The 23,709-nt window shown below is 37.2% G+C and overlaps 1 protein-coding gene across 4 annotated transcripts in view; it reads left to right on the forward strand.

Annotated features, from left to right (window-relative positions):
• TTC3 (tetratricopeptide repeat domain 3) overlaps positions 1–23,709 on the forward strand; it is a 129,519-nt gene that overhangs the window by 865 nt on the left and 104,945 nt on the right. For 2 of the 4 annotated variants that reach the window (XM_047099126.1, XM_047099127.1), the window contains exons 1-9: positions 9,627–10,688; positions 11,780–11,934; positions 13,263–13,305; positions 14,142–14,292; positions 14,765–14,852; positions 16,097–16,150; positions 18,259–18,379; positions 20,718–20,803; positions 22,495–22,589. In XM_047099126.1, coding sequence (XP_046955082.1) covers positions 10,592–10,688; positions 11,780–11,934; positions 13,263–13,305; positions 14,142–14,292; positions 14,765–14,852; positions 16,097–16,150; positions 18,259–18,379; positions 20,718–20,803; positions 22,495–22,589 — 890 coding nt within the window. In that variant the 5' untranslated portion in view covers positions 9,627–10,591. Of the gene's footprint in view, positions 1–7,389; positions 9,138–9,626; positions 10,689–11,779; positions 11,935–13,262; positions 13,306–14,141; positions 14,293–14,764; positions 14,853–16,096; positions 16,151–18,258; positions 18,380–20,717; positions 20,804–22,494; positions 22,590–23,709 lie in introns of those variants that run through there. The other 2 variants (XM_047099129.1, XM_047099128.1) reach the window with 2 other exon arrangements.

Below are 23,709 nucleotides of genomic sequence, written 5' to 3' on the forward strand. Positions count from 1 at the left end.
CGGCAGCGGGTCTGGCCAGCTGCTCTATAGTGTTGACGACTAGTGTGGCCTGTCGAACCAGCCTATTCTGGGGATGGAATAAGGGGGGAGCCAAGGGCCCCAAATCGAGCCTAGGCGTAGGCGAATTTTGGCTGGTACCCCTGCAGAGTGCCTTTTCCAGAAGCGCCCTAGACACCCAAAGCCCTTTAACTGCAGACTCCTTCCAAAATATACGTACACGCCAGCTGGGTAAATATATTTTAGTTGTTCCTGGGCATTCTTGATCATACTTAACGGTTCGTATAGTGTTTTATGGCGTTCACATAAATTGTCACTTGATTCTGCCCAACACCCTGGCGAGGGGAGTCAAGGTAGACGTCTTACAGATTTTACTCCTCCCTTGGGAGCAGTTTCCTTATAGTTACAGCTTCAGTTAGGACATTTTTTTATTGCAAGAAATTTGCATTTTATCCTGAGCGAAATGGGATTTATTACAAGGATACCCAGGGAAAGAGACTTCAAACCCGTTAAAGACCCTACCTTCTACGCTTCCTCTTGCTCAAAGGTTCGTGCTCTGCGCTCAAAGGCTGTGTTTTGGTGTCTGTTTATTTCTGCTCATTTGTTCAGTTTTCTTATCTTTGCCTAATCTCCCTTTTTCTTTTTAACTTCTGGAATAATTCACACATAATATACGTAGGGGGATCTAACCAGTCCGTGACCCAGATTTACAAATGTAATTATTTTGCCAGATTTACTTCAGATCCTTTTTTTTTTTTTAAGAAGTAAAATTGCAGATATTGGAGGTGCTCCGAGTTCCTCCACCTCCTCTAGAAGCAGCCACCGTGTTCCTATTTTATACTTGATTCACAGTGAATCCGTAAACAATATGTAGTGGTATGTGTTTTAAATTTTAACGGTGTTAAATGATAAGTGTCTTTTGCAACTTGCTTTTTTTTGATCAGCATAATATTTTGAGATTTATATACAAATAAATTGGATAATTGTGTTACCTTTGGTTCATTTTAATTACTGGTAAAGAATTCAATTGTATGAATATACCATAATCTATCCATTTCCTTATTGATGGATTTTGAAGTTGTTTCTGGTTTTTGACTCTAAAACAATCCTGCAACAAACCTCTTTGTACTTGCCTGCTTGTGCACACGTTTGGAAGTTTGTCTAGGAAATGCACCTGTAGCAGAGTTGCTAGATAGGTTATGTGCATTTTCAATTTACTAAATATCACACAAGCTCTCAAGGTGGTTGTACTAATTTTCACTCACTGGTTTTGAGTGAGGACACCCATTTATTTCCTCACACCCTTGCTAATATTTTATGTTATTAGACTTTTAACTTTTTTTGTCTTCTCTTTACTGACCAGCTTCCTTGTACTTTAGTGTATGGCTAAATCTGCTTGCAGCCACCTTGGCTACTGCTCCAGCTCTGTGTCAGATGGGTTCATCTCTCACAGCTAATTTGCTCAGTCTTTATCTCATGTGGTCCTCATAAGTTTAATTCCAGTAAAAATTTATTTTGCACCTATGGTTGATGTAAAGTTAGTAATTTCCGTGATATGTATATGTACGTCTCTAGTGGCAGTTGAGACGATTTAATTGCTTTTTAAAATACGATGAATGGTTTTGAAAAATCTTTTTTTTCTTTTTTAATGTAATATTTGATATAATCAAAATATATGTAACACAATAAAGATAATAAAAAACAAAATATATGTAATATATATGCAGGTTATGAAGCAAAATAATAAAATGAACACCAATCAATACACCCAATCCAAGAATCAAAATGACCAATATCGAATGTACTCAACTGCAGAGTGACTACTATCCTGAATGGTGTCATTTCTTGCTTTTTAAATATAATTTTGCCAGATATGTGTATATTCCTCAACAATGTATTGTATGGTTTTTGACTTAAAAAAAAAAAGGAATTCTGGATACAGTTTTCTGAGACTTGGTTGTTTCACTCAATGTTGTTTCTAAGAATCACTGATACTGAGTATAGATGTAAGTCATTTTTTAAGGCTGTGTAATATTCCACGGCGAATATAACACAGTGTATGCATTCTTCTTTGATGAACATTTTGGCTCTTTCTAGGTGTTGCTATTACGAAATTTTCATACATACCTTCTGGTACACAGTTGCAAGAATTTCTCTAATTTTCATGCTGGGGTGTATGACCCTCAGGGGAGTAATGAAGGTATTTCTAGGGAGTACTTGGGCACCACGGATATTAATGCGTCCATTTCTAGATGATTAAATTCCATGTGTACTCTTTCCTGACGTTGGTAACACCTGAGGCCTGCAATAGAGGCCTCCTGTTGCTTCCACTTTCACCTTACCTTTCCTAGTAGCACTTCTACCTTAGATAAGGAAGGCATACCACTCATCCACATGGAGTCTGACGAAGGCATTGTTCCAAGTGGAAAAGCTCCATGGAAAACAAAGAGATAATTTAAAATCTAGTGTATGTTGTTAGAGAAAGCCTTTTTAAATCCAGGCACTTCCCATTTCCTCAAGACTGCATTTGCAGTACATTTTAACACTTATCTTCAATTATCAGTGTATATAGTTATTGTTGATCAATCGTATGCAATAATATTATAACAATTTAAGCCAGTGATGTGTCAGCTTTATTTTTAAATGTCACAAGAAATTCATCCTTTGCAATTATTTAAACTTAGACTGAGCATTTTAGGTGTCATCTTAGTGTGAAATGATTAGAAGTATTTTTTGTGGTTTGTGAGTAAAAAAAGGTTGGAATACCACTGTGGTAAGCTATTTGCTAGAAGTGAAATTGCTGGATTATGGGGTATGAATGTTCAACTTTACCAAATTGTTTTCTGAAGTGGTTGTACCACCTTGTACTTCGACTAGCAGTTTTGCCAATTTATATACTTGGATGAGCAGTGTGTAAGAGTTATGGTTGATCTGTATCCACTCCAACACTTATTATCATCATCAGATTTCTTTATATTTGCTGACCAAATGGGTATGAAATGATTTGTCATTGTGATTTTTACTTGCATTTCTTTGTTAATGAGTTTGAGCATCTTTTCACATGTTTATGAACGGTTTTCCTTTTGTGACATGCCTGCTCGTATCTTTTACCCATTTTTCTGTTGTCTTTTAAAACTAACAAATGGGTAACAGTGATCCTTTATTGATTGTATGCATTGTAAATATCTTCTTCCAGTTCATGGCTTGTCTTTTTACTCTTTATGGTGTATTTTGGTGAACAGAAGTTCTTAATTTTAATGTAATCTAATTGGAAACTTTACCTGGCCTTGGAATTATAAAGACGTTCTCCTATGTTTCTTTTTAGAAGTTTTAAAATGATGTCTTTCACATTTAAATTCATAATCCATCTGGTATTGATTTTTGTGTATAGTGTGAGGCACTGATCCACATTCATTTTTTTTTCCTCCATGTGGCTACAGCTGTCTTCATACCATAGGTGGAATTGTCCCTCTGTTCACCAGCATGGGTTTGTTTCTGGCTCCCTTTTTCTTTGCCACTTGTTTCCTTGTCTATCTCTGTGTTATACCACACTGTTATAATTATTAATCCTATAGCTTTACCAGAAATCTTGCTATTTGGGGCAGGGGGTCTTGAGTCTCAGCTATTCTTGGACCTCTGTTCTTGTTTTAAGAATCAACTTGTCACATGACATGAAAAACTCTTTGGGAATTAATTGGAATTATTGAATCAATTTGAGGGAGAATTGAAATCTTTAAGATTTTGAGCCTTCCTGTCTGAGAAAATGGTATGTATTTCTATTTATTTAGGTTTTTAATGTCTTTTAATTTGGTTTTGTAACTTTATACAGAGAGAACATTAAACATTAAAATATTCTAATGTTTCTAGTAGTTTTGTTTCAATTATAAATGGTGTTATTTTTTAAGATTCTACTTTCTGTGTTTACTGTTAGCAAATAGAAATTTAATGGATTTTTATATTAGTCTTTAGCCACCCAATTGATAAACTTTTATTGTTTCTAATATATTTTCTGTAATTCTTTTGCGTTCTATGTGAATAATTATGTCATTGCAAATACACTTTTTGTTCTTCCTTTCAATTATTTTCCTTAAAAGTTTTTTTTCTTGTCTTAATATGCTGGCATACTTTTACATCTATGTTCAATGGAAATGATGATGATTGTTCATTAAAAGTGATTGTAGTGGACATATACATGTCTCATTCCCGATTTTAAAGGGAATGTTTCTGCATTAAAAATATTTAAGTTCTTGTAAATAACTCTTTATAAGTTAGGGAAGTCTTTGCAGTTTTGTCACATCCCTTTCTGCATGGGACAGAAAAACTTGAGAGAGAGTATCTTGTAGTTTTTCTTTTTTAATCTGTTAAATGTAGTGGATTTCAGTTAATACATTTTAAAATTCTTAATTCTCTTTTGTATTCTCTACTGAGATAAACCCAAATTGATCTTAGTGAATTGTTTTTTGTTTTTTTTTATGAACTACTGGATTGAGTTTGCTAATATTAGGATTTTTTTTTATCTGTTTATGAGTGAAATCACATATCATTATTCTTTATTGACTATCTTGTCTGGTTTTGGCATTAATGTTACGCCACCCTTATACAATTAAAGAATAGTTCTTTTTTTTTCTGTTCCCTAGGACAGTTTGGATTGGGGTGATCTGTTTCTTAAATGTTTGGTGGAATTTACCCCTAAGATCATTTGGATCTAATGTTTTCTTTGTAGAAAAATTGTAAATGGTTGATAATTTGGTAGTAATTAGCAATGGAATAATAGTAGGACTTTAAGTTTTCCATTGCTTTTAATCAGTTTTGGTAAGTTTAAGAAATTTATCTTTTCAACAAAAACTTGAAGTTGATTGGCATCAAGTTCATGGTATTGTCTTAATTTCTACCCCCCCTTTTTTTTTTATGTTTATTTATTTTTGAGAGAAAGGGAGAGACAGAGCATGAGCAGGGGAGGGGCAGAGAGAGAGGGAGACACAATCCAAAGCAGGCTCCAGGCTCTGAGCTTTCAGCACAGAGCCCAACACGGGGCTTGAACTCACAAACCGCGAGATCATGACCGCCTGTGCTGAAGTCAGACGCTCAGCCAACTGAGCCACTCAGGTGCCCTCTTAATTCCCTTTTTAATTTATGCTTTATCTGTAGTTATGTTCCCTTTCTCATTTGTTTTGTTTACTTATTATTATTATTTATTTTGGAAGAGAGAGAAAGAGAGTGCAGGGGAGGAGCAGAGAGAGAGGGAGAGAGAGAATCCCAAGCAGGCCCCATACTGTCATTACAGAGTGTCGATGCAGGGTTCAATCCCACTCACCTTGAGATCATGACCTGAGACAAAATCAAGAGTTGGTGCTTACCTGACTGAGCCATCCAGGTGCCCCAACCCCCTTTTCTCATTTTGAATATTTGTGTGTGACTTCTCTTTTTTCTAGATTAATCTTGCCAAAAATTTGTCTATTTTACTAATCTTGGAAATGGATTAGTTTTTGGCATAATTAGTTCTATTAAATTTTTGTTGTTGTTCATTGACTCCCTTTCGTTTATTTACTTCCTTTTTCTTTCTTTGGGCTTATATTACTTTTTTAACTTAAATTCCATGTTTAACTTAGTAATTTCCAGCCATTGTTATTACCTAGTATAAGTGTATTAGGCTGTAAACTTAACCCAAAATTTATTTTTGCCTTAGCTAACATTGTTTAACTTAACAATGTTTTCATTAACTTTCAAATCTAAGTGCTTTAAAATTTTCATTTTGATTTCTTCTTTGATGTACATGTTTTAAAATTTTCTTTGAAACATGTAACATGTTTTTTTAATTTTCAAAAGTATCTACATTAACATTTTTCTTTTTGTTATTCACTCCTAAATTGTGTTATCAGAGAATGTAGTATTTTGTCTTTTAAAAAATGTTTGCTTGCTCTCAATTTGTGGCCTTGTACATAGTGAATAATAACTGTTAAGTGTGTACTTGTGACAAGTATGTGCTTTCTAACTGTTATGTATCTGTTAGGTCAAACTTGCAAATTGTGTTGTTCAGACTGTCTTTATTAATTTTTGTTTCACTGGTCATTAATTGAGAGAGATGTGTGCAATCTCCTGCTACTACTTTCTAACTGACTTCCTATAGTTCTAACAACTTTTCTGATGTGTGGTGAGATTATTTGATTAGGTATGTAAAAGTTTAACATTATTTTCTTGATGGATTGAATCTTTTCTATTATGCTGTGATCCTCTCCATGCTTAATTTAGCTTTTTGTGTTAGTCTTATTTAGTCTATCTCACCTTCCTTTTGGTGGTAATTTACCTGGAATATACTTTTCCTTTATTTTGCTGTCACTTTTTTTATGCCCTGACATTTTAGGTGTCTGTTACAGAGAATATATTACTGGATTTTTCTTTCAATCCAGTCAGTTTATGTCTTTTAGTTGGTATTTTTTAAGAAGTTAGTTCAAGTCTCTTGGTAGCTCAATTTTTATATAAAATTATTTTGATTTTATCCTTGTTCTTGAGAGAGGTTTGATGGGTATACACATTCTAGGTTGATCGATTATTTTCTGTCCACATGGTGAAGATATTATTCTACATGGAAAGCCTCCTGTGCGTTTATTTTTGCTACTTTGAAGAAACTTCTTTTTCTTTTGGTTGCATTGGATATTCTATCTTTGGTGCTATGTCATTTCCTTTTTAAGTCTAATGGAGATTACTTTTTGTTTATCCTCTTTTGGATACACACATTTCTTGATTCTGAATTTTGTTGGATTCTGAATTTTGTCTTTCAAGAGGTCTAGAAGATTCTGAGCCTTGTAATAAATACTGTCTCTTTGGAAATTTAGTTGAATGTGTATGTATTGAACTGTTTGCAGGTTAGGTACTTTTCATCTTTCATAGTTTTCATTTCCTTGTTTCCCTATCAGAATTTACAGTGCTGGGTAATTTTATCAGCCATATCTTCTAGTTCATCAATTTCTCTTCATCTGTGCTTAGTCTTCTCTATAATGCGTCCATTTTTTCCCTTTTACTCTTAACCGTTTTATTTTTTATTTGTAAAAGTTCCGCTTGGTTCTTTTTTCAGATACATCAAGTCTTTCTTTCATGTTGCTTCCTCGTTTTTCTGAACCCACGGGTATTCTGTGGACTGTATCTGTCAGTCCCAATGTCTGATGTCTTTAGGGATCTAAATTTATTCCTTGTTTTTTTCTGTTGTCTGTCTCTCATATTGGGTTGTCACCTCCTATGCTTGATGATCTTTGGTTATGAACTCTTTGATCTTTCTCCGTGGGATCTTGAAAGTTTGATTTGGAGGCCCTTTTCTTCTGATAGGATTTGTATCATGTTTGGTTGGGAGCCAGGGAGTTTACATTGGACCACTTTCGGTGTCTTCACTTTGCTTCTGGCCCAGGGCTGTGTCCGTTGCTGCTCTTGGCAATACTACTTGTAGCTCTTGACTCTCAGCTTTAGTTTTTAGCCAGAGGTTTGTTGCTTTTGGGGGGAAAGGGTGGTTTTAGACATTCCTAGTTCTATAAGCTCAACAAAATTTAAAAAATTTTAGAATCGAGGATCTACTTTGTTTTGCAGTGAGAGTCCCCTATTAGTTCATTGTAACTGATGGGTTTAGAAGTCCTTTACATTCTTACTTGAGTGTATTAGAAAAAAAAAAAAAGTCCTTCCAAGTGTAAGGTTTCTTGTGGTATCAAATTTTCTATTAAAACAAGCTTAGATCTGAGTTAAAAGTTGAGTTATTCTCAAAAAAATATTGAATAACAGTAGTAGAGGTAGGTAGCAAGTGGATTTAGCAAAGTTTTCTAGTTAGGGAGCTTGAATAAAAAATTTGGCAAGTACTGAGCTAGGGAATCAAGATGAATAGGGCACAGTGTACCCTCTCAGCCTACAAAGATAAGCCTGTGATGACCAGTGTGAGAACTGCTGTCAAAAAGATGTGGGCAGGGCGCTCTGGGCTTATGGAGAAGAGGTGCAGAAAGGAACTTGGTAGTAGTAGTGAGAAGATCAGGAAATGCTTCCCAGACTGGTAGGCCTTAGGTGGTTGTAGAACAAGGTTTGTTTATGAATCAGAGGCAGTTGAGTATGAATGTCTTCTGTGTTGCATGTTGTGGAGTGACTGGAAATAAAAGCAGAAACAGGATTATTAAAGACCTTCCAAGCTGCAGTACGAAGTTTGGACTTTATTCTGAAGGTGAAGGGAAGCTATTGAATGATTTTAAACAGTAAAATGTTATGGTCAGAGTTTTAGAGAGTGCCAAGTTTGAAGGCAAATCACCAGCTGGGAGTCTGCTTGTTAAGTTAGTTCAGAGAAGAAAAGATGAAGCGAAAATGAAGGTAGTGTCATTGGCATGAACAGGTGTATGGGTGCTAATTTTAGATTTCATAGGTGGGTAGAAACGACAGGACTTTGTGGTCAGATGGATAGGAATGTTGAGAGAGACTGGGGAGTCCAGATTGCCTCTGGATCACTGGTTTGCTTAACCATGTGGCATGTAGAACAGTTGACTGGTAACATACGGAAAGAGGAGAGAACTTCGTTTCATTTGTTTGTTTTTGAAGAAAAAGATAGTTTATTTTTGAACTTAATCTGAGGAACTTGTGGGACATCTTGTTGACGGGGACTATAGAGATGCAGTGCAGCCTGGAGAAATTTAGAGACTTCAGCATCTGGCCGTTTCAGCCGTTGTTTGCTTCAGTGCAGTTTGAGATAATTTAAAGTGGCACATGGATTCTGTAATAGTTAAGAACTTAATGTGTATGAAAAATGTAAATTGTATCTCAAATCTATGATATCATGGATATTACCACTTAGGCCAAGTGAGCCCAATAAAAGAGAACTACTAAATAAATAAAAATACATGCGATATGTGGAAATGGCAAAAATCATGGTGAAGCTGTGCAAATGATGGAAGTGCAGAAAGTACTATTTTGAAGCCCTGGGTATGGTGGATGAGGTCACCGAGGAGAGAGTAAGCCTGAAAAAAAAAGAGAGGTGACATTTGGGTGGCGGGGAATGGAGAAGAAGAGCCCATGGAAACTGAGGAAAAGCAGCCAGAAGAATAGGAGGAAAACCAGGAGAAGATGGTCTTTGGAGTCCATATGAAGAGTTCTGAGAAGGAGGAAGTGGTCAACAGCGTCAAGTAAGTTGTAAGCTGAAAAGTGCTCTTTGGACTTAGCAGTTAAGGTAGACCGTTTAGCTGGAAGCATCCAAACAGTGGATTTTTAAAAATATGCATCTAATACTAATGTTAACAATAGCTGATATTTATAATATTTCCTATATGCCATGTACTATTCTAAGCACTATAAATGTGTTACTGGTTAATCAAATAGGTAGTATTGCTATCCCCATTGGAAATGTGAGGAAAGCGAAGTACAGAGAGGTTAAGTGACTCGCCCAAGATCACACACTCAGGAAATGAGGGAGCCAGGATTCAAGCCCAGGCAGTCTGGTTCCAGAGTCCATGCTCTTAATTAACCACTGTGCCATATTGTCTCTTTGGTTAAAACAAGATAGAAAATAAAAATTACATGAGTGTCTAATCATAGAATAGTTGGTATAGGGTGTGGTGAGTCAGGTGTGATGTCAGTGAGATCTGCCAGGCTGTGAATGACCAGCATGCTGTCACAGTGGCTCAGTCTCCTGGGTATGAGCACATTAATTGGATTATAACCGATGCCATGATGGCGATGTGTGGACTATGACAGAGAGTTCTTGGCTCTACACACACAGAATGTTTGTAAGGCAAATGAATTAAAAAGTGTGTATATTTTCCAGGATAGCATATGTCCCACTTTATGTGCCATACCTTGGGTGCTAAAATGTCTATTTTTTCCAGTCATTCGCTTTTGGAGTTAAATTCTCCAAACTCTGGAAACTTTATTCATACAGACAGTTCAGGTTCCAGACATAATAGATAATCAGTCTCTTGTAGAAGGTCATTAATGACCTTGTTGTAAGCAGTTTTCCTTGAATAACAGAGGTGGAAAGCCAGTTGCGGAAAGCTGAAAGGATTCGAATGGGAGAAAAGGGAGGAAGAATTCTTGATGAAGAATGTCGGTGGTAGGAGGCAGGGGACACAAGAGCTGTATGACTCTTGGTTGTGGTCAGAAAGGAGCTAATCAAAGTTAAAGGTTTAAAAACTGGCTTAAACCTGCACAGTGATCTGGGGTGTAGCCTTGGGAAGGAAGAGCCTTGGTGTCACAGGTGGTGAAGATCATTTTAGCCAAAGAGGTGGATGGTAAGGCTGGGGTCCTGAAGGGATCGTGTATACAGGCCTTGGTGTGGCTGGGTTGGTGATAGTTTGGAGGAGAGAGGGGAACAGTGTGATGATTGCCAGTGTTCTTAAACATGGCAACAAGCAAGAACTGGCTAGGTGGCAGTGACAAGGAAGAGTGTGTGAGAGGAGAGACTATGGAATCAGAGGACCTAAGTTTAAATCCTTCTAGCTTGGTGACCTTGAGCAAATTACTTAATTTTACTAAGCATGCTTCTTATCTGCACACTGGAGGTGATGATCGGACCTGAGAATTGCTGCGAGGATGAATGAGATGATGTATGTGAAAATGTTTGGTACAACGTGTGACAAATAGCATGAATAGTTTGCTAGGAAGATGGTTCTTGTTCTTCACTTCTGCTACTGTGAGGTTTTCGTACAATGAATTGGACACAAGAAGAATTAAAAGAACAGGTTTGTATTTCAAGGACTGACGGTGGTCTTGCTTAGGAAAAAAGAAGCTTTGTTTGTCCTAACAGGAGCGGGGTGATAGTGGTGAAGTGGAAAGGTGTAAGAAACGGTGTTCATGATGGTGCTGGTGAGGAGAGGGAAAGACGGCCGTTACATGGGCGAGAGTTAGAAGTACTACCATGCTGCATTTTTCAGTGATACTTAGGTTTTGTAGCTAATCTCTGAGAGCTATAAATCTTTATTATTGAACTTTCTTCTGGAAAAAAGCCTTAGTCTGAAACTCCAGCCCTAATTTCCCTCTCCCCCCATTGAAATGATTCTTTTTAAAACATAGTTAATATGTTTGATAATACGAGGCTGTTGATAATATGAGGGTTTTTGCCTACCTTTGCAATCTAGCAGTGCTCTGTGGTGTGGTAGTTGTGAGAGTGAGAGATGCAGTGATTGTTAGGAGGATGGAAGTCTGGATGCGGCTGTGGGAAGTTGGGAGATTGACAGTCTCACCCAGGACCACTCCAGCTCTGCCTCTTTGTCCAAGACAGGAACACACACGGAGGGATGGATAGCAGAATATGAACAGCCAGTAAGACACCATTTTCTCAGTGGAGTCAGGATTTACTTCTGGCCAGGAGGTTGAGAATATGGTAGAGTTTGTGTGTGATGAAATGGCATATTTTATAGGATGCAGTAAAAGCAGATGGTGTAGAAGGGCAGCGGTGGAAAGATGTCTTTTGTTCATTCAGCAAACAATTATTTGAGGGCTTACCATGTGCCAGGCACATACAAAAGTGAGTAAAATGCCCTTAATTATCTCCCAGCTAAGGGAGACATGCAAACAGATAAATTCAGAGTAGAGATGGTGACTATGTGAGTCTAAGGAAGAAAAGAAAGATAAACTGATCATTTGAGGAGAGTTGGGGAAAGAATAGCAGACTGAGGATGAGAATCTTCCAGAGCTCAGTGTCCTTATTGATTATTTTGAGGAGGCCTAAGTTCCAAGGATTTTTCTAATATACCATAGAAGCCAGGAAAACTGCTTCTCATATTATCTCAAATGATTTAATTACTAATTTGGGTTTGTGTTATTTCCTTAGGATGGTACAGCATGGATGATTTTGCCCTGGGAGATTTCACTGTAGTAGATGATGCCTTGTTAGAAGATTGCCCTTATGTGGACGATTGTGTCCTTGCTCCTGAATTTATGTCCAATGATTGTGTTCGCGTGACTCAACTTTACTGCAATGGGGTGGTAAGATTTGTTGATTCTTTAACATTGTGTCTTCCTCTTTTTTTTTTTTTTTAATTTTTTTTTCAATGTTTATTTATTTTTGGGACAGAGAGAGACAGAGCATGAACGGGGAGGGGCAGAGAGAGAGGGAGACACAGAATCGGAAACAGGCTCCAGGCTCTGAGCCATCAGCCCAGAGCCTGACGCGGGGCTCGAACTCACAGACCACAAGATCGTGACCTGGCTGAAGTCGGACGCTTAACCGACTGTGCCACCCAGGCGCCCCATTCTTTTTTTTTTTTTTTAATGTTTTTTTCTTTATTTTGAGAGAGAGAGAGTGAGAGGAGGGGCAGAGAGAGAGGGACAAAGAGAATCCCAAGCAGGCTCGGTGATAACAGCCTGGGCCCGAAGTGGGGCTGGATCTCAGGAACCGTGAGATCATGGCCTGGGGCGAAATCAAGAGTCGGATAGTTAGCCAACTGAGCCACCGAGGTCCCCCTAACATTGTGTCTTCTTAAAGGTTTATCATTTTATTGAGGTATAATTGACCTAAAACATTGTATTAGTTTCCCATGTACAATATAATGACTTGAAATACGTACGTGTCGTGAAATTATCACCACAGTAAGTTTAGTTAAAACTACGTTCGTTACTGTTCGTAGTTAAAGATCTTTTTTTATTCTGAGAACTTTTAATGTCTACTTTTTAAAGGTGTTTTGATTTAGAGCTATGGGAGTAAAGATGTTTTTGTGGTACACAAGTTTAAAAAAATTTTTTTTTAATGTTTATTTTTGACAGAGAGAGAGAGAGAGCGCGCGCGCACGTGCGCACATATAAGTGGGGAAGGGACAGAGAGAGAGGGAGACACAGAATCTGAAACAGGCTCCAGGCTTTGAGCTCTCAGCATAGAGCCCGATGCGGGGCTCAAACTCATGGACAGTGAGATCATGACCTGAGCTGAAGTTGGACGCTCAACCGACTGAGCCACCCAGGTGCCCCTGTGGTACACAAGTTTTACAGGAGGTACAAATGTGATTTCAGAAGGGAAAGTAAGCAGTGCCTCAACAAGAATGTACAATACCAGAGAATGAATGATGAGGAAATATGGTTTTCTGACTGGAGATTAGAATGGTTCTCGAGAGAGCCGTAGATACAGGCTCAGGGGAAATGAAACGCTTTGAAAAAAGGCTTAAAGGCTCACCACTGAGCAAAGATAGTGTAATCAAAGTGTATAAGTAAATGGGCACTGAAATTTGTTACTTTAGTACTGATAATCCTTACATTAAAAATTGAAAGCTGTATTTTTGCATTTCACCAGATACAAATCAAAAGAATTTTTTTCTATTTAGGGGATGCAGTATAAAGATTTTACCCAAAGTGAGAGAAACTTAGGTGAGTAACTTGGTATTTTAATTTGTTAAAAGACTGTAATGGGAGGTTCATCCATTCGCATCAACATACCAGTCCTACATATCTGTCATTTTTATTTTTTGATTTATGTCTTTTTAAAACATTTTTAACGTTTATTTATTTTTGAGAGACAGAGAGAGAGCGCAAAAAGGGGAGGGGCAGAGAGAGAGACACACAGAATCTGAAGCAGGCTCCAGGCTCCAAGCTGTCAGAACAGAGCCCGATGCAGGGCTCGAACCCACAAGCCGTGAGATCGTGACCTGAACCAAAGTCGGACACTTAACCGACTGAGCCACGCAGGCACCTTGGTTTATGTTTTTTTGTTTGTTTGTTTTTTGCTCATTTGTTTTTTAATTTGGCTCCATGCCCAGCACAGAGCCCACTGTGGGTCTTGAACTCACGACCCTTAGATCAGGACCTGATCTGAAATCATGTCAGACATTTAACCAACTGAGCCACCCAGGTGCCCCGATTTATATATTTTTAGTTGAAGTATAGTTGGTATACAGTATTCTATTAGTTTCAGGTGTACAACATTTATATATATTAGGAAATGCTCACCATAATAGTTACCATATGTTACCATACAGAGTTATTACCTTGCTGATGACGATATCCGTCATCCTGTCTATACTTTACAGCCCCGTGATTTATTTGTTTTATGACCGGAAGTTTTACCTCCTAATGCCCTTCACCTATCCTTCTCACCCCTTCTTTTTTACCTTTCCATATCTGTTGTAGCCTTTCCTTTATTAACAGTGTTGATTTATTTCAAAACGAGGCACAAAATATTAATTGAGTACTTTTTTCTAATTAAGAATTTGATATCTGCAATATGTGGTGTAGTAAACCAGTTTCTGTCCTGCAAGATTACTGTGATGCCATTAAAATACACATCTTCTGGCCACTTCTGTTTCAACGTCAGCACAGTTCTGTAATATCAAGGTTGCATCCTTGTGTGGAGGCTGGGTAAGTTACTACATGTTATTTGTTTTGTGTAAACAGTTGTAAGCATGTTGCCCATTATTAAGGAACACCAAATACAATGGAAGCCTTATTCTTATTCTTCTGTCTTATTCTTATATATTGTTCACCTTCACTGTAATGTAATAAGGTGGAAAAAGTTAATGCTTTGGATTTAGATATGATTGACCAGTCATGGTAATGTAATGAATGAATATCTGAAGAGCATAGATGGTAGGTTTGAAACCTACCTAGGGAAAATTAATATGCTTGTTTATAAATAAGAGTATTGTTATACAGAAGAGAGAAAAAAGTACAGAATTTTGTCCACTTAATAAATAACTTACTGTTACCTAGAGTGAAGAGAGAATTTTTTTCCAAATAGTTTAAATTGAGGTATAATGTACAGTAAAGTATAAAAGTCAATGAATTTTTATATATAAGAACCTGATGTTTTAAAAATGAATTTGTATTTAAGCAATTCTCATGCTTCTGAGATAAGTTTGAAGAAATTACAACATCTAGAATTGATGGAAGATATTGTGGATTTGGCAAAGAAAGTTGTGGTAAGTGATAGAATCCCCCATATCTAAAGAATATAAATACTCATATCGTGTCAGGGCCACGTTAGTAACTTATAGTGGCTAAGAGGTTATGGTTTCAGTTTGGTTTAACATGACATTATTCTGCTACCCATGAGTTTGCTGTGTATTTGAGAGATTAGATGGACTGCTATTTTCATGGCTCTGACATGAATGATGAGATCCAGGACTATTCCTTGTCAGCAAAGAATAGAAACTGGAATTTGGCACAGATGAAAGTATGCTCCTGGTTCACAGGAACTTTTGTCGCTGAAAGTGACAAGGTTCTCTCTTATAAAATCATGCCACTGTCACTATCACCACAATAAATACTACTACTTTGTGGTAAACTTCTATTATGCCGTATTTGAGGTAGTATCCCTGTACTGCACTGAGGGTTATTTTTTTTCCCTGTGAAAGCCATTTAGTAATTTTTCTTACTTCAGTTGGTTATGGAGCCAAGTGTTTTTCTTGGTATTATTCTGATTGCAAACTTAAATAAAAGACATTCTGATATTTATTTCCTGCTGATAATCCTTTGCTGTAACTTCTGTCAGCCAGTGTAGTTGCTTTTTTTTTTTAATGTTTATTTTTGAGAGCGAGAGAACATGAGCAGGAGAAGGGCAGAGAGAAGGGGGCAGAGGATCCCAAGCGGGCTTTGCGCTGACAGCAGAGACCCTGATGAAGGGCTCAAACTCACAAACTGAGATCATGACCTGGGCTGAAGTCGGACACTTAACTGAGCCACCCAGGTGCCCCAGCCAATGTAGTTTTATAAAAAATTTGGTGTGGGGTGCCTGGGTGGCTCAGTTGGTTAAGCGTCTGACTCTTAGTTTCGGCTCAGGTCATGATCTCCTGGTTTCATGGGTTCCGCCAGCTCAGAGCCTGCTTGGAATTCTCTCTTCCTTCTGCTCTCTGCCCCTACACCACTCATGCAGTCTGTCTCTCTTGGGATGAACTTTAAAATCCATACATCTAAAAGGTACACTGAGTCATTTTATTATTAGAAGCCAATTGAAGACTATTTCTTAATTCCTGGTTCAGGGTTCTTAGGAGGTAAATTGGGCATGAAAGTACTTGTAGGAAGTGGACTCTGAACACATAGCAGTATTCATGAAATGTAGGATTTTTTTTTTTGTTTTTTTGTTTTTTTTGTCCACTGGAAAATTCAAGTGTAATTCATTGAATAAGGAAATAACTGTGTTTTTTTGTTTTGTTTTGTTTTGCAGAACGATTCATTCTTTATTGGAGGCTTATTGAGAATTGGTTATAAAATAGAAAATGTAAGTGTTAGATATGGGAAGCAGGCACAACAACTGCCAGTAACTGGCAGTCATCTCACTGGTCATTGCCCATGGATCGAGTTCACATGTTTAGTGTTTTACATGTAGTATTTGGTAGCGTCGATTTCTATATTTTGCTTAAAAAATCTCCTTACTCTGGAGGTTTGCATCATTTTCTTCTCCCTCCCGTGTAAGTAGTATAATTTTGAGCTTCTTTTACAAATTGATTCTTTTTTCTTTTTTAGATTATTTACCTTGCATATATTCTCCCAAATGAAATTACTAGGTCTCTAGTATGAACATTTTGGATATGTAATTACTAGATAATCTCCAGGTACAATAATCTAATTTTTAATGCTATTGGTAACATAATAAACATCTGCCTGTTTCCTTTAAGCCTGATGCCAGCATCGATAACTCCACTACTTCTTAAGTCATTTCATATATATGTATTTTTTAAATGTTTTTATTTATTTTTGAGAGGCAGAAAGAGACAGAGCATGAGCAGGGAAGGGGCAGAGAGAGAGAGGGAGCCACAGAATCTGAAGCAGGCTCCAGGCTTCAGGCTCCAGTCTTCAAGCTGTCAACACAGAGCCCAATTCAGGGCTCGAACCCACGAACTGCGAGATCGTGACCTAAGCTAAAGTTGGACGCTCAACTGACTGAGCCACCCAGGCGCCCTTCATATATATATATATATATATATATATATATATATATATATACATATATATATATACATATATATATATATGTATATACACATGCATATGTGTGTGTGTATATATATATATACACACACACATATATATGTGTATATGTATATATATGTGTATATATATACATATATATACGTATATATATGTATACATATATATATAGTTTTTATTTTTATTTTTTTTTATTTAATTTTGAAAGAGAGAGAGAGACAGAGTGCAAGTGGAGGAGGGCAGAGAGAGAGGGAAATACAGAATCTGAAGTAGGCTCCAGGCTCTGAGCTGTCAGCACAGAGCCTGATGTGGGGCTTGAATTCATGAACCGTGAAATCATGACCTGAGCCGAAGTCAGACGCTTAGCTGACTGAGCTACCCAGGCACCCCTGAAGTCATTTTAGACCAGAAGTATGAATAACATTCTTGTGAACTCCTGACTCTTCATGAAGATCTTTGCACTGAATGCTCATTTGAGCAGTTGTGCTTTTCTCCTGTTGTTTATCTGCTTACTCTTCTCTGTTTGCCACAGACCATTTAAAATACCCAGTCCTGCGGTGCTGGGGGACTCAGTCAGTTAAGCGTCCAATTCTTGATCTCGGCTCAGGTCACGATCTCACAGTTCGTGAGTTCGAGCCCCACGTTGGGCTCTGTGCTGATAGTACGGAACCTGCTTGGGATTCTGTTTCTCCTTCTTTGTACCCCTCCCCCACTGTGCGTGTTCTCTCTCAAAATAAATAAACTTAAAAAATTAAAAATTTTTTTGAATGTTTATTTTTGAGAGACAGAGCATGAGCGGGGTAGGGGCAGAGAGAGAGGGAGACACAGAATCTGAAGCAGGCTCCAGGCTCTGAGCTGTCAGCACAGAACCCAGTGTGGGGCTCCAACTCACAAACCGCGAGATCATGACCTGAGCTGAAGTTGGGTGCTTAACCGACTGAGCCACCCAGGTGCCCTCCAAAAATGTTTTTAATATACACAGTCCCTTTCATGAACCTTAATCTCTATACCTTTCACTTTGTGGTAAGGGTGGAAGTCCTAGTTTAGATGAGATCTGAGACCCCTCACTCACCTTTTGTTATTGTACTTTAGTGCTACACAGAGCATCCTCTGGCCAGGTTGTAAACCTCAGCTTCCAGGTCTGTAATCATTGAAGCAGCATCCTGTTCTCTGAGGGTGGCCTGAGGTTACTTAAAGATGTAACGTGTGAGTCCATGGTATCTGTTAACTTACAAATCGGGGTCCAGCTGTTCTAAGTTGCATGCTAGTGTAATGAAAGTAGGAGATCGTGTAAGTTTTTATCAAGAATCTAAAATGCTATATGTTACATATATGGTGTCACATGTAAATTTAGAGTTAATACCCAAATCACATTCTTTATCCATCTTTTTGATACAGAAAATCTTGGCAATGGAAGAAGCTTTGAATTGGGTGAAATACACAGGTGATGTAACAATTCTACCTAAATTAGGAGCGGTTGACAATTGTTGGCCTATGTTAAGTATTTTCTTCACTGAATGTAAGTATACATGCATTAAATTGTTTCTTGACTCAGTTTTTAAAGGAATTATTTGGGAAATGGAATGTGTGGTTATTTATCTTAGGATTTTTTTTAATGTTTGTTTATTTTTAAGAGAGAGAGAGAAACACAGAGCACAAGCAGGGGAGGGGCAGAGAGAGAGGGAGACACAGAATCCAAAGCAGACTCCAGGCTCAGCTGTCAGCACAGAGCCCAACATGGAGCTTGAACTCATGAACCGCGAGATAATGACCTGAGCCACGTTAGGTCCTCAACCGACTGAGCCATCAGGCATCCCTATCTTAGGATTTAAAAAAATGTTTTTCTCTTGTGAATAAGAGAAAAGCCTGAATAAGAGAACTTTAAGCTTATAGTTTTATTCTTCTGTACTTCCTGTCTTAATGTTTTTTATGACATCATACTTCTAAAAATCCTACCTAATGAATGTCATGTTATTATATATAATACCCAGAAAAAGAGATCACAACTGGCACTATGTATTCTCTTTCAAAAGAGAAATAAGGGGGCACTTGGGTGGCTCAGTCGGTTAAGCATCTGACTTCGGCTCAGGTCATGATCTCACGGTTCCTGAGTTCAAGCCCCACATGGGGCTCTGTGCTGACAGCTCAGAACCTGGAGCCTGCTTCGAATTCTTTGTCTCCCTCTCTCTCTGCCTCTCCCTTGCTCATGCTCTGTCTCTCTCTCTCTCAAAAATAAGGATAAAAAAAAGAGAAATAAGAGCTGAGATTGTAATTTTCATTTCCCTGATGACTGTTAATCTTTTGTATGATGAAACTGCTTTATATATTTATTTACTTTGTGAAATATATTTCTCTAAATAATTTGAATGTTAGCAGTTTTTTTGTAGTATATCTTTTTTTTTAATTAAAAAGATTTTTTTAATGTTTATTTTTGAGAGAGAGAGTGAGTGTGCGCGCGTGCACGTGAGCAGGGGTGGGGTAGTGAGAGAGGGAGACGCAGAATCTGAAGCAGGCTCCAGGCTCTGAGCTGTCAGCACAGAGCCCAGTGCGGGGCTGGAACTCCCGAACTGCGAGGTCCTGACGTGAGCTGAAGTTGGGCACTTACTGACTGAGCCACCCAGGTGCCCCTAGCTATAGGGATCTTGAAGCAGAAAATATTTGGCTCCTTGGTTGATGATGACTGGTAATTTGCCATCCCTACTGAGAAGAGGTCAAGTCTTATGCTGTTTAATGTAAGTGGTAGAGAGAAATTAAGCTTAAACCTGAAGGCTGCGTTGATAGAGATGGTTCTCCTCATTGTTCTGGAGGCCTTTAATTACAGGGTAGATTTTATGGTAAAAGTGGAGGAGCAGTATCACATCGGGCACCCATGTGGACTCGGTTCCAACACTCTGTCTCTGTTCTCTTCTTTACAATAGCTGTCTTATGGTAGCTGCTGTTGTCCTTATTTTAGAAGTAAGCAAACTAAGGCTTTGGGAGGTTAAGTGATATTTCTGCAATCTAGTGAGTAGTACGGCCTAGGTGAGAGGTCAAGATTCCCTAATTTCAAAGCCTAGGTTTTTATCCTGTAATCTTACTTTATCCCTTATTAATTACTTTATTTGGTGACCTTTCAGAATTCTTTCTTAAATCTTAGATTTTAGATACTTTTTTCACCTTGGAAATGTATGTGTTTGGTAGAGGCTTAACTATGATTTTGTTGGGATAAAATTACTATCTGTTAAAAAATATTTTTTATAGAATAGCTAAAAATATAGAAAATGAAGTCTTGGTATACTTTTAATATAAGTTTTGGTTATTACCTACTGTGTTTTAATTAGTTTATTAAATTTTTAAAAGAATGGTATTTCAAATAACATTTTAACATTTCATTCATGAGAGTCAGAATGTTAAATTAAGATATTTAAAATTATTTGTTACATTAAATACATTTTAGAGAGTTTTCCATGTTTTTGTTGTTAGACATTTTTATTGACTATTGTGCCAGGTACACCATACATGCTCAGTAATGTTTGTGGAACTGACTTGAGTAATTATGAGACCTGTTTGGAATATCATGACCGAACATTTATTTAAACTACAATTAGAACTAATGTAATAATAAGTGCTTTTTTTTAATGCTAGACATAAAACAGATGAGACTCCCAGCAAGCAATGAATCTAATAATGTGTTCTAAAACATTTTCAGTTGTGTATTTTCAGTTGTATTATTTGGTACATGTAAAAGATTACAAGAAACATGTTATTTAGAAGGTATAATAATTAGTTGACTTTATGGATTGACTTACATAACCTAAGTTTTAGAACATTAACAGTACCAATTTGTTTTCTCACTCTCTCCTAAAAATAAAATTTAGACAAGTATCACATAACTAAAGTCATAACAGAAAACTGCAATTTGCTTGAAGAATTTAAAACTCAAAATTGTGTGGAGTGTATAGAGGTGAGAATAAATATTTACTTGTAAGTATATTTTAAGATTTATCTGTTAGAACTTTTATTAACATTCAAAGGAAGTTCAAAAAAACTGTCAGCACACAACAAACTGTAAAATTCATAAACAGGTTTGAGGGAAATTTTTAATAAATTTTAATTGGAATATTTTTTTTTTGGAACAGGCAAACAACATCTTGATCAGAATTTTCTAATGTTACACATATATTTTTAAAATATATATTTATATATTATTAAATTCACATAATGTTGAATAACATAAATATCAAATTGTACATATTTTAAGAGTTAATTATAAACTGAAATTTGATTTTTTTTAAATTGAAAGGCTTTTACTTAGTTGAGGAAGTATGATTTTCTCTGGTATAGCTTTATTAAGATGTAATTCACATGCCATAGAATTTAATCATAGGAAATACAATTTTTTTTTATTTAAAGATTTTATTTTTTTTATTTTATTTTTTTTTTTTTAATTTTTTTTTTCAACGTTTGTTTATTTTTGGGACAGAGAGAGACAGAGCATGAACGGGGGAGGGGCAGAGAGAGAGGGAGACACAGAATCGGAAACAGGCTCCAGGCTCTGAGCCATCAGCCCAGAGCCCGATGCGGGGCTCGAACTCCCGGACCGCAAGATCGTGACCTGGCTGAAGTCGGACGCTTAACCGACTGCGCCACCCAGGCGCCCCTAAAGATTTTATTTTTAAGTAATCTCTGCACCCAGTGTGGGGCTCAAACTTAAACCCTGAAATCAAGAGTCACATGCTGTACCCACTGAGCCAGCTGGGTGCTCAAGTAAATAAGATTCAACTAAATTTTTAAAGAAGGATTTAGGAAAATATTTAATGTTCTATTTAATTCACTAATTAAAGCCATTTATGTGATCCAGTTTATTTTACTCTGTTTATTCTGAAACTGTAAGTATTTGAAGTGAAAAGTTTCAGCTGCATCTGTAGCATCTTTGATTTCACATTCTTACTAATTTTGCTGCTTCATTTTTTGGCAATTAATCTATTCAACATTGCCTATATGTTACTGATTTATATATTGGGGTTTTTTTTTGGCACTTAGGTTATTGAATAATACCACATTTTCTTTTTTTTAAGTTTATTTATTTTGAGAGAGAAAGAGTGTGTGCACGCTAGCACACAAGCAGGGGAGGGGGCAGAGAGAGGGAGAAAGAGAATTGCAAGCAGGCTCTGTACTGTCAGCACAGAGCCTTATATGGAGCTTGAACTCACGGAGTTGTGAGATCATGACTTGAGCTGAAATCAAGAGTTGGATACTCAACTGACTGAGCCGCCCAGGTGCCCCTAAATAATATCACATTTTCTAACTCTTGCATCTGCTTTTTTCCCTGCTGTGTGGCAGGCTCAGTAGGTATATTTAAAAGTGGGCCTGCCAAATACTATACACAAGGGGATTAATTATTAGTAGTTATTCATAATGTGGTTTTACTTTCTAATATTCCTTTAACAAAGTTAGCATTGAATCGTCAGAGACTGGTTTCTTTAAATATATATACCAACATATTGAGTATTGCATTCCCCTTTTCCACATAAATAATACCCCAGGTTATTTCTGTTGTCAATGACAAAAACCTAGAACTATTTTTCCTAGATACTGGGTTCTTGATTGCCTTTGCATTTAATTTATGAGTCTTTTTTCACCTTGGTTTCTCAGCAAGGAGAACTAATGAAAATGAAAGGAAATGAAGAGTTTTCAAAAGAAAGATTTGATATAGCTATTATCTATTACACCAGAGCCATTGAATATAGGTAAGAGCAAAATAGAACGAGATCCTTTTTGTGTGGCAGATCAAGTTAGAATGCTAGTCAGGAGAAATAAAAACAAGGCAAGGAATTAGAGAGTAATTTCAGTTTGCCAAGTGGAATAGATGTTCTCACCCTTCGGCACCAGAAGTATTAGGGATGGCCTGGGTCAATGAACTTAACCAAGCAGTAGAATTCAAGCAAGTCAGGCAGGATTGTGAATATTACTTCTACCCTACCCCATTTCTCTCAAGCTTTCCAGTATAGGGTCATCTGTTTTTTCTTCTTGTTCTCATTTTGCCTTTAGCTGACATCTTCCAGATTGTTAACTGATCAAAAAGGGTTAGTTACTAATACTTAAGATTTCCATTAGAAATTCCCATTTGGGAAGTTTTGCTTCCTAAGAGGGAACTTTTAAAGGATAATAGTTGGGATTGTTGAGAGAAGGTGTGTATTTTTTCTACCTCATCTTCTGTTTGCTCAGCTGCTAGAATTTTGTAGCATTCCTGCATCTGTAACTCAGATTTGGTTCCTACTGACATATTAGCTGGGCCACCTAGTATTGTAGCAGCCTTTGGAGGATGTGTTGCAGACAGCTACCCTCTTTCGTGCCTTGCCCATCTCCATGGGGAATGAGTGACTCAAGGTAGCACACCACACCTGGAAGGCTGCTGCTCTGCTCTGAGGAAAGAAACAGATAAAACTAGAAAGGATAAAATGTGAAATGAAGCTGTTTAAATTATTGTTGTAGTTTAAAGACTTTCAGAGTTCTTTGTCAAAGTGGTATAGTCCTGACTTATGTGAGTATAATTCTGTCCTTTGTACCTATGCCACACTTGTGGTTTGCTAACTTTTTATTATGCCTTATTTTATCTTCACAGCATCCCTATGAGCTAGGCAGAAATGGTAGAACATTTTGAATACAGGGAAATATAGATTGATTTGAATAAAGTTAACTATGGTAGGAAGTGAAGGAACCAGGACTTAGCCAATTAGGTCTCCAAATCCTATATTCCTTCTGCTCTGCCACATAGATGTCAAGGTTTTGAGAAGTTTTTCATGCCTTATGTTTTCTGTGTGCTTTTTATTTGTTTTGTGTATAATGTACTTTCCTGACTAAACATTA

The sequence above is a fragment of the Lynx rufus genome, unplaced genomic scaffold (genome assembly GCF_022079265.1).
Source record: "Lynx rufus isolate CCGP_SWC_20201006 ecotype Redwood Valley unplaced genomic scaffold, mLynRuf1.p SCAF_5, whole genome shotgun sequence".
NCBI lineage: Eukaryota > Metazoa > Chordata > Mammalia > Carnivora > Felidae > Lynx > Lynx rufus.